The sequence below is a fragment of the Pseudochaenichthys georgianus genome, unplaced genomic scaffold (genome assembly GCF_902827115.2).
Source record: "Pseudochaenichthys georgianus unplaced genomic scaffold, fPseGeo1.2 scaffold_264_arrow_ctg1, whole genome shotgun sequence".
NCBI lineage: Eukaryota > Metazoa > Chordata > Actinopteri > Perciformes > Channichthyidae > Pseudochaenichthys > Pseudochaenichthys georgianus.
The window spans coordinates 382916-394476 of record NW_027262955.1 but is presented as its reverse complement, the minus strand read 5'-3'; the positions used below and the strand labels follow the sequence as shown (position 1 = coordinate 394476).

Sequence of the window (11561 nt, the reverse complement as noted above, 5' to 3'; positions counted from 1 at the left end):
AATACACAACCGGAAAAAATCTGCCCCTTCCTTCAGACTTCCTCTCAGAGCCCCTCCTCCAACACACACGCACGCGCACATGACCAATGAGGGCACGAGATCAGTGTGTGCCCCGATGGGAGGCTGACAGGCAGGTAGGCCATCCAGTTACTTTAGCCGGCTCAGATGATTGGTCGAGCTTTTTACAGCGCCACGGCTTCCACAGATGACGTGTTTTTGTATGTATTTATTGTCAAAGCACTTCAGATATTCATTGCTATTGGGACATTAAGAGCATTCCATGGAATATAACAAGTGTTTCTGAAGGGAACTACCTACCCTATCTTTAAAAGTGGAAATTAGTTTTTGAGGAAAGAGTAAAAAGTTATTGTTCTTAGAAAATCTGTGAAAATTCTGAAATGTTCAGAAAAGTATAGAATAATGTTTTTCTCTGAATTTTGAATTGAAAAAAAAATCAAAAGTCCGGATTCAGAATTAAAAATATTTGAGAAAAGACCAAATTCTGAGAAAAAAAGTCAGAATTTCAGGTTTTTAAAAACTCTTAATGTGTTTTCTTTACACTCGTCCAGGGGTCTCAACCTTAATAACTCGTATAAGGAGAATTAATAAAAATACACAGGCCTACTTCAAAATGAATCAGCACTTGGGGAGTCCTCTGCACATTTGAAGAAAATGAATATAATTCAAATGGACCCACTTTGAAATAAATAAAACTTATAGCTGCACCCTAAAGTAACGTGTTATAGCAGAACGTTTAATACAGCGTATTTCTGGTATATTCATTTTATTATGTCACCTGATGTATAAGAAGTGTGTTTTTATATATTCATGTGTGTACTTAATTACTTTGTATTAAATAGTAGCAGTCTGTATAACAAGAAGCTGGAAATATGAGAAGTGAAACATTTCTATTAGGAGTAGTGGAGATGTGAGAGAGGAGATGTCCTTATTTCGACACAGCTCAAGCCTCTGGAATGCTGCATGGTAACATGTGTGTGTGTTCATTGCAGTGGCTATACATATATGCTGTATAATTACTGCTCAACTATACCTGTGTCAGGGTTTCCGCTAGGATTTTTTCTCGACGGTCAAATGTCCGGGCAGATTTTATTTTACCGGACAAATTTGAAACTTACCGGTCATATTTCAATAATAATAATAATAGTTGTGTAGCAGAGTTTCCGTTAGCAGGTAATTACCGGACTATGAGCAGATATGCTGATGTTTAAAACTCAGTTCACGGGGCTCATCTTTATATTGCTTCAGTTTATAATCGTAACAGATCGAAAAAAATTCAGATTAATTTTTCAATAAATGATACAACAAACAACATAATTATTACATTCAAACTACTTGTAGTAGATAACGTACATTATTCAGAAGTTTACATCGACTTTGAATAATAACACGGGAGAAACGGAGCCTCTCTTTTCCCCTCTCCCTCCCTCTCTCTCACAGCAGTCAGTTTCTTAAGCAGCTCCTGCAGCGCACTAAACAGAGGGCGGGGCTTCAGGTGATTCTGCAGAGCTGCGTGTCTCGGTCAGACTCAGCAGCTGATCTGATCTCTCTCTCGCTCCGGTTACACTTCACTCGCGTTCATGTCCATATCGATCAGATCCAGCTCTCCTGATCGGCCTTTATAGAGAGCACCGATCAAACTATTAAGAGTGAATATCGGCCGATAATGACCGGCGGCCGATCGATCGGAGCCTCCCTAATTATTACCAGACATTTTGACCGTCAGGTTTTGAATTTACCGGTTTTTTATAGATTTTACCAGCTAAAAACCGGTAATTACCGGCTAACGGAAACCCTGACCTGTGTGTGTGTTCATTGATTTCTCTCCGTCTTATTCTTTCAGGTTGTGAGTACTACATTGCCACAACATTGTGAAGTCGTTGGCTTACATGTGCTTAATTACTCCGTGTGAAGGAGGAGCAATTTCACGACAGGAGACGAGAGAGGTGGAGAGGAGACATCCTTATTTAAACACAGCCTGTCAAGTATCTGGAACGATGTCTAAAATATGTGTGATATTAAAGTAACTGATATGTATTACTTGTATTGGCCAACGATAAACAGCTATGTCGTAAACATATCTTTAAGATACCTAAAGTATGTGAACTGTGTGTGTATTGAACTGATGGGGGAGGGGCCGGAGAGAGGAAGTCTATGCAGAAATACCTCAAACCCAAGAGACTCTTATTTAGGTTCATCTCGGCTTTTATTTTATTGTACGTGTCACAGTATCACCTCAAAATACAAGATACGAAACATTTTCAACCGTGCAACAAAATATAAATAGTCCTACAAATATTTGTGTTTGATTTCCTTCTTATTTTTGTCTGAGCTCAAGGAGCCAGAGCGCAGGGCTTGAGAGTCGCGGGCTGCAGACCCCTGCCCGAGTCGCACAGCAGTGGACGACAGCACGACATGGATGAAAAATGCATCTCAGTGTTTCATTATTTATTTATTTATTACACAACCAGTTTCCTGTTGGTTGGTTTCATTTACAAAGCATCTCAACAGACATTTACAATAATCAATCTCTACGAATCACAAAACAAGTGAAATCAACCGGGATTGGAAAACAATTCTAATAAACAAGGCGTCAACAAATCTACACTCAAAATAGACGTTTTTCAGTGTTTTTTAAGCTGCGACACAGAAAGTTTCACTCGTTCATTCTAAAAAACGATTACTAAAGGATTCAGAAAGAGGCACTGTCGTCTGAGTAACGGAATAAAACATTTAAAGAGGAAATCGAGTGAAAACAGTGAAGTGCAATGTGCTCTCCACATGTTCTGTAATCAAATACAAACAAGATCCCAGACACTTTAAAAAAGACAGAATCAACCGTTAAAGAATATTTGCTCGAAGGTCCTTCGGGATTATTTTTGATTGAGCGTTCGTCGTTGTTCTCGTTTTAGTGCATGCATTGAGAGGAAATAGGGATTACTCAAAGAATAGCAAAACATCATCAAATGTAATTAATTTAGGGCTCGGATATTGGCCGGATGTTTGAACGCTATAATCATTCATGTTTTCTTCCAAATAAGTTTTAATTTGCACAATTATTTTAACAAATGTGGTGGAAGTTTTATTCACGTAACATGACTTTTCTTTGGTTTGAATAACACATACTGTGTCGTGACAAAAAGAAGAAAATCCCCCAAATGTGTCTTAAGCCTTACAAGTGGAGAGACAGTGGGTCTCAGCACTCAAGGTGTCATGTGACCTCACAGATCAGGGTCTATTGATAGGGTCAGGGGTCAGTCATCTCGTGACTAAGCATGTCTTCATTGTAACTGTGTGGAAGCTCTCTCTTCAGTGTGAGTAGTTGCACTCGGCTGCGGAGACACGGCTCTTCAAGTTGTTTGCCTCTTTTGCAGAAGATGAACGAACCAGAGAGACATCTCTTTGACGAGTTCATTTCAAGACTTCCCACCACATGCTCTTCCCCAGCGTTTCACCCCCTTGCAGACGGTACGTTTGCTAATATATAACTGGAAGAACCAGGAGCTTCTGTCTCGGCTCAGGTCATTGATTGGTCCCGTAGGTAGATTTGGTTTGCAGTTTAAAGACTGATCCATCCTGACACACGGCACAGACGACAGGCAGAACCTCGGTCTCTTTGAAAAGCGTTAGAACATTTCTGTGATCGCCCACGCAGAAGTCCCTAAAACTCGACAATGAAGACGATTGGAAACGACGTCACATTCTGCCTCAAACACAAGATCCGCAGGAAGAGAGAAGGTTCCCGAGGTGATATAAGGACACTCAGCGGACCAGATGGTTTGGATATGGTCCTGAGGAACAGTTTGTTGACCGCCTGTTGGACTGCAGGAAGCTCCGTGCTTCGGGATAACCGTCAGGGTTCAAAGCAGTGAAGAGTCGGCAGGAACACACGATGCCGTCTCAACATCACGAGACGGCCTCCAGTAGCAGTCGTCACTGTGCAGTCTCAACATCACGAGACGGCCTCCAGTAGCAGTCGTCACTGTGCAGTCGAAAAGGTCCAGAGGATTGAGAGATGGTCTGTATTCAAGTCTCTTCAGTGCTTTGTGTCTCCGGATAGTTAACGGTTATTTCACACGTTCGTCTCGTACTCCACCAGCAGAGTCTGAGCCTCCGGAGATTCTCTGTCCTCCGACTCCTTCTGAGGCGCCGAGAGCTGCAAGGATGAAAGGATACATTTCATACACTTGGAAAAGGAATCACTCCAAGGCTCTGGAAGAAGAGAGGCAGAAGGATGATCAGAATGAATTGGAAAAAGATGTAACACTGAGGTAAATAAACGTTACGTCAATAAACTGAATTTAAAAATGCACACGTTTCACCATTAAACAAAAGGGAAATATGTACGTTTGTTTAATGAACTACAAAAACATTAAACATTAAACCTTAAATAAATAAAAACAATAAATAAAAGCCTTTCTGAAAATTCACGTTCTTTCCAGTTAACTTCGAGTTTAAGAATTGTTTTGTTTTAACATTATTTAAGAACAACCTTTGTGGTCTCAGCCGTGAGTGAGATCGTCCTTCAAAACAAATATCAAATCATTGATAATAAATATAAACATATAGGAAGAAATACTTATACTATACTTATATACAAATATAAGAAATACAGAAATAAAACCGGTTGCAGAACTAACATTTCATTTCTAACAAGACATTGATTTTAAAGTGGACCTATGATGCTATATTTGAATGATATAGTGTAGGACCATACCTATAAGGCATATTTATACTTTTCAAAATACCAAACAGATCATGCATTTTAGCCATTCCTCATTTCGCTCAATTTAACTCTGTCTTTGCACGGGCTGATTCTGCGAGAACAGCGCCATCTACAGGCCTGGCATATGTACTACAGCGTCTCCAGCGCTTTCTAACGGCAATGTCCGTGGCCGTCTCCTCCTGATTGGTGGAGTTGGCCGTAGCGCCACTTCTGTGACGTCAGAGAAGTGTTCAAATCTGGATCAGTCTGTATCAGAGTTCCCTGGAACACATATTCATGTATACAAGACCTACAAAGGTGCATTTCGCATGATAGGTCACCTTTAAATTAGTTGTACACAAATGTCAAACTGGCATTTTGTCGGATTATTTTCAACAAATCACACAATTTCTTGATTTCCAGCTGCTTTTGGAGAAAATACACTTTGAACCTCAAACTGTGAGTTGATCTGCGATTTCCCCCGACCTCGATAGAGAGGCGAAGTCCCGCCCATCTACTTCCGACCCATGGGACCTTATCTATCAAAGTCAATGGAGAGAAAGATTATCTCTCGATCCCGTTTGAATTGTGCCATGAATTACACACATGATGTTTGTCCATTTAAAAAATAATTTCCGTGTCAAAAAAGTCACAGTTTGTCGTAAAACTGTTGAAATATAAGACTATGAAAAATACGCAACTAGAAAGACTACAACTCCCAGAGTCCCGGTCCCGCATGCTGGCTCTCAGAACCGACTCACTCCCCGTGTGTGTGTGTGTGTGTGTGTGTGTGTGTGTGTGTGTGTGTGTGTGTGTGTGTGTGTGCGCGCACATCTCAACGCGCCCAGACTTGCAGTGATTTTCTCCTCTTGTAATACTTTCCGCCTCGTTCTGAGAGAAAGAAGTGAAATGTTTCAACGTGACGCCGCCTGGGTGTGTGGAGCGAGACGGGAGATGTAGTTCATTGAGCGGTTTCAGTATTACTTCACAGTTTTACGACACATTTGTATTTTTTTGACTTTCAAATCATCTTTTAAATGGACAAACATCATGTGTGTAATTCGTGGCTCAATTCAAACGGGATGGAAAGATAACTTTTCTCTCTCCGTTGACTTCAATGCAGACTTGTTCTGAAAGAAGGTCCACGGAGCTCCCCGGAAGGGGAGGGGCTTGGCCTCTCTGTTAAAGCACCCTGCTGCTCACCCTTTATTACATTTTGAATGAATCTTTATTTACCGAGTGTCCGAGCGGCGTGACGCAGCAGAGTTTCTTCTTCAGACGTTCAGGAAGGAAACACAACAGCTTCCCTAAACACGGATAAACGGTTCCTGGAGTCACGTCCTCCTCCTTCAGAGGGCCTGCACACAGAGCACACATTCATCATTTAACATTAGATACGATAATACTGCATTGGTCCCAGAGCAGGGACGTGTGCAAAGTTACAGAAGCAACAAGCAGAGAGAGGTACAAATACATGATAAAGTACACATTATCAAGACAGCGTGGACAGAATGAACACATAATATTCATAATGCACAAATTAAGCTGCACATAAAACATGTTGTTGCACAGTCGCATTGACCCGGAGACACAGTTTGAGTCGTATGCACTGAGAGAGGAGACTCCTAGCTTTCTGATGATATCAGGATTGTTGTTGTTGTTCTCCAAATATTAAGAAAATATGTCACATTATATAATGACTGTCACGAGTCTTCAGTTTGAGAGAAAGGCCTTCAAAGTTTCCTCTCTCTGGAATCCATCGATCTGATTGGTTATCAGTAAATGATCAAAATACAACGGAGGGAAGATATTTCCGTTTTGATTACTGGTCTGGGGGAAGCTCGCGAGTATGTGTGAGTGTGTGTGTGTGTGTGTGTGTGTGTGTGCGTGTACGTGTGTGTGTTGTGTTTGTTTGCCGGGGAAAACCCTCAGGAGAAACACCGGCTGTTGTTCTGCCTGCTGTAACGTCAAGTTACTTTGACGTCACAGCAGGCAGAACAGGTTGAAAGCCAAGACTTTGTTTATTTGAAACCAGATGAAATCAAACTGTGACGGACCCGGCCGTGTTATCTTTGATTACTATACTCTTACATTCATCATGTCAGCGGAGGGAGTGGGGCGGCGTGTGGAACAGCAGAGTGGAGGGAGGGGGGGGTGCTGCGGAACAGCAGAGTGGAGGGAGGGTGGCGGCGCTGCGGAACAGCAGAGTGGAGGGAGGGGGGGGCGCTGCGGAACAGCAGAGTGGAGGGAGGGGGGGGGCGCTGCGGAACAGCATAGTGGAGAGAGGGGGGCGGCGTGTGGAACAGCAGAGTGGAGGGAGGGGGGCGGCGTGTGGAACAGCAGAGTGGAGGGAGGCGGCGCTGTGGAACAGCAGAGTGGAGGGAGGGGGGCGGCGTGTGGAACAGCAGAGTGGAGGGAGGGGGGGCGGCGTGTGGAACAGCAGAGTGGAGGGAGGGGGGTCTTCTTCCCTTCACAAGCTTCAAACATGTATTTATCGTGTGATTTTGGAAATAAAAGTGTCATATTCCAAAAGCCAAGACGTTGTTTATGTAACCCAAATGTCCCGTAGCCTCTCTGAACACCCTGGGACTCTGCGTTGTGTTGGTTATTGGTGATGGGATGTTATGCAGAGGGGCGGAAAACAGGACACAGCAGATCGGATTGCGGTGGAGATGCTGAGTAGTGATTTACTCTTCACTTTTAGCTACATGCTAACAATACAATGACCAAATGAACAGACAACATAAACATCTCACTCCCAAACATACACAAACGGGTAATTAAACATTTAAACTAACCCATTAATTAAATAAATGGAATGTTTGGACGTTTTTAACGTAATAATGTGTACAATTATTTGCCGCCATTAACACTGCTCACCTTTCGTGGAGTGAATACAAACCAAGATGGCGGCCGCAAGTGATGACAGTTTGACACTGAAGCTTCGAACGGAGCTTCAAGCCTGGACTTCCTATTCCATAGAAGCAGTGCTTCGAAGCCTGCTTCAAGTCACGTGACATGTGACGTCCGAAGCAGCAACTGCTTCATTTCCTGAATGAATCACTTGACTGGTTCACGGTCCATTCACGCGATTCAATGCACTGCCTCGTCTCGATTCTGACAGGTGACGGGTTGAAACAGTTTCAAATTTGAGCGCTTCAACACTTTATAACCGCTCTAAACAATGCGCAATGTGTGGGTTGTTGTTGCTGTTGAGTTGTTGTTGGCATTGCATTTGAATTGGATCATTATAGAGCAAGCCAGGAAGAAAGATAGGTCGTTCTGGCTCGGGAAACACTTCGAAATGTGGAGAAGTTCTGAACAAAAAGACGATTATCAGTAATATAAAAACAGTTGAATAGTTTAAGGAATAGATAGCCCAGTGGGTCGAGCCGGCGGCTAGGATGCGGCGATGTCCTCCAGCTGGTTCAAAGCCTGGAATGGATGTATTTTAATCATTGCTTTTCAACTTTAATACTTTAATAACCGATAAAAGGCCGTCTCCGCCCAATGTCCAGCACTCTCTAGTCTCTTCTCAATAACCCAATACACACAATTACCAATCTTTAATTGCAAATAGAACATGATATTCAGTCTTTTTGTGTGTGTGTGTGTGTGTGTGTGCGTGTGTGTGTGTGTGTGTGTGTGTGCATCGAATATTTTTCAAGGCAAAGATACGTTAAACCCACTGCAGCCTTGCACTTCGCCAGGAGAGGTCGCTGTAACTGAAGCTTCGAGAAATGAACCTATTTCCGACACAATTGTCCAAGTGGTTCGACGCTTCATTCAAAGCTTCATTTTGCCATCACTAGCGGCCGCACCCAGAACAACAGGAGAAATACGGTGTCCCACAATGGACAAAAAACAACAATTTGCTGCGCAACAGCAACACCTAGTGGCCTGCCAAGGCTGCTACCTTACATTTAAAATCAAGCAAAACACCCGAACCCCGAAAAACTAGTTTTTTACCCAAATCCACGTTTGTTCTGAAATGAGCCGTTGAGACTTCGCCTGGTTTCCAGAGAGCGGGTCGGATATCATCCACATTGCACACGTGGTAAGAGAAGATCAGATGTTCTTTATTGATCCCAAGCTGGGAAATGTTTGCGTTGCAGCAGAAAACAAGGCACTGCACATAAGTAGAAATTAAAGAGTAGAAATAAACAATACTAGAATTTAAACATCATTAAAAAGTAGAACACATCCAGTAGACCGTGAAGATGAAACAACACCCTGACAATAGACCACTATTGAAGGCTTTAGACACGATACACAGCAGGGTGTTATTTACAGTTTAATAAATAATAATAATAGATTACATTTTATATCGCCTTTCAAGGGACCCAAGGCCGCTTTACAAGGTGTGAGGACAGACAAGGTGTGAGGAGAGACCAGGTGTGAGGAGAGACAAGGTGACAAGGTGTGAGGACAGACAAGGTGTGAGGAGAGACCAGGTGTGAGGAGAGACAAGGTGACAAGGTGTGAGGACAGACAAGGTGTGAGGACAGACAAGGTGTGAGGACAGACAAGGTGTGAGGAGAGACAAGGTGTGAGGACAGACAAGGTGTGAGGACAGACAAGGTGACAAGGTGTGAGGACAGACAAGGTGTGAGGACAGACAAGGTGTGAGGAGAGACAAGGTGTGAGGACAGACAAGGTGTGAGGACAGACAAGGTGACAAGGTGTGAGGACAGACAAGGTGTGAGGACAGACAAGGTGTGAGGACAGACAAGGTGACAAGGTGTGAGGACAGACAAGGTGTGAGGACAGACAAGGTGTGAGGACAGACAAGGTGTGAGGAGAGACAAGGTGTGAGGACAGACAAGGTGTGAGGAGAGACAAGGTGTGAGGACAGACAAGGTGACAAGGTGTGAGGACAGACAAGGTGTGAGGACAGACAAGGTGTGAGGACAGACAAGGTGACAAGGTGTGAGGACAGACAAGGTGTGAGGACAGACAAGGTGACAAGGTGTGAGGACAGACAAGGTGTGAGGACAGACAAGGTGTGAGGACAGACAAGGTGTGAGGACAGACAAGGTGTGAGGACAGACAAACAAACAAGTTGGGCAGATAAAGTGTGTGTCTGATATATCCTGACCTGAGAGGAAGCTGATGAAGAGTCCGACGAAGACGACGGTGAGGCAGCTGAAGGCGCTGTACCACATGTACGACAACGAGTAAAACCTCTGCAGTCCAGAGGGACGGCTGCAAACAGAGAGTTTAAATACACTTTGATAAAGAGGACACATGTTCAGAATAATAATAATAACTTTGATAAAGCGCCTTTCATGAACCCAAGGTCGCTTAACAAGAAACATTTAAGGACAAGACGTAACACAGGGCGCAGAAGTGTTACACAGGGGGGGGGTTCAGAGAAGGGGCGTTACGGCAGCAGGGAGGGAGTTCCAGGGGGGGGGGCGACACTGAAGGCACGGCCCCCGGGGGTGCGGAGGCGTGAATGGGGAATGGAGAGCAGGCCGGAGTCTGAGGATCGAAGTAGGGCTGCACGGTATATCGTGTCGTGACGATAATCGCGATATGCACATCGCAGGGCGTACGATTCTTTTACTTAATTTAGGACGTGCGATATTAAGTAGGCAAATTAACTCAGACACGCCATGTTACAATTATTTTGCTGCTTGCTACAAAAGGAAAACGTGCGCGGGCTCTCATGTCACGGGTTCTTGAGTGAGTGACAGCAAACCAAAGCAAACGGACCGGAGATCAAAGGTAGAAACACCGAGTGCTAACCGAGCTAGCTCAGCTCGTTGCTCCGATAACTTAAGATCCAGACGTCCGCGACTAAAATCCTTCATCCGGTTAAATATAGTTTAAAAAATACCAATTGTATCATTAAAGTTCAAGAGAGGAAAAATCTGTCTTTTCTTCAAATCCTGTATGTTTTTAAAATCGCAATGTCCGTTTTTTCCAATATCGTGCAGCCCTAGATCGAAGGGTGCGGGACGGGGTGTAAGGGTGGAGGAGATCAGTGAGGGGCCGAGGGGAGAGGGCACGGAGGGGCTTGGAGGTGACGAGGAGGAGTTTGTAGGCGATGCGGGACTTGACCGGGAGCCAGTGGAGGTCGGAGGGAGTGGGGGTGATGTCCCTGGCAGCTGAGTTCTGGATGTACTGGAGCCGGTCCAGGGTTCTGCTGGGAACCCCGGGCAGGAGTCCTGCAGTAGTCCAGGCGGGAGCTAATGAAACAACGAATCAGCTTCCCAGCAACAGAGTCGGAGTCTGGATATATTGCTGAGGTGGAAGAAGGCTGATTTTGAAACTGACTTGATGTGGTTCTGAAATGAAAGGGTTGAATCCAAGACGACTCCAAGGTGGCGGACCTGAGGGGACGGGGAGATGGTGGGACCGTGGATGCTGAGGAGCAGATCTCCAACCTTCCCGAGCAGTGCCTTGGGGGCCACAGCCATGAGCTCAGTTTGATCCGTTTGGTTTGAGGAGGTCGGTGGTCCTCCAGGTTCTATTTATTAAGACCACAACTCAGGAACAACAACAGCTTCCTCACCTGCAATACATCAGCACTCAGTAGAGGGTTATTGAGGAGAACTCTCAACTAAGGGTTTAGGACTTGTAGAATAAGGTCATGCAGAACAAGGCATTAATAAGTGTTTGATAACGACTAATAAAGAGCCGATACACTGCTAATAAGCATGTTAATGAACAACGAGCTGATGGTGGATTTGTGTACCTTAATATAAAGTGTTTCCCAATGTTTTACATCCTGGTGCTTTTTTAGTTAATTTCAGTTTTTTAAATGTGTATTTGTTAGATTATAATCCTTAAACTCAACTTTTTTACTTTCAATAGTCACTTTTTCACTTTA

At 44.0% G+C, this 11561-nt stretch overlaps 1 protein-coding gene across 1 annotated transcript; it reads right to left on the bottom strand.

Moving 5' to 3' along the window:
• Positions 1-2224: 2224 nt before the first annotated feature.
• LOC117442059 (sodium-dependent multivitamin transporter-like) lies at positions 2225-9948 on the bottom strand. The gene is made up of 3 exons (XM_034078062.2): positions 9822-9948; positions 5960-6081; positions 2225-4174 (listed from the first exon to the last, which is right to left on the bottom strand). Exons 1-3 carry the CDS (start codon positions 9886-9888, stop codon positions 4091-4093), a joined length of 273 nt encoding a protein of 90 aa, XP_033933953.1. The 5' UTR covers positions 9889-9948; the 3' UTR covers positions 2225-4090.
• Between the last annotated feature and the right edge of the window lie 1613 nt (positions 9949-11561).

Excerpts from the sequence above, each read along its gene's own strand:
- LOC117442059 (XM_034078062.2), bottom strand. The coding sequence starts at position 9,888 with ATGTGGTACAGCGCCTTCAGCTGCCTCACCGTCGTCTTCGTCGGACTC. Across the intron at positions 6,082-9,821 it reads CTTCATCAGCTTCCTCTCAG|GCCCTCTGAAGGAGGAGGAC; the intron begins GTCAGGATATAT and ends CTCTGTGTGCAG. Across the intron at positions 4,175-5,959 it reads TCACGCCGCTCGGACACTCG|CTCTCGGCGCCTCAGAAGGA; the intron begins GTAAATAAAGAT and ends TCATCCTTGCAG.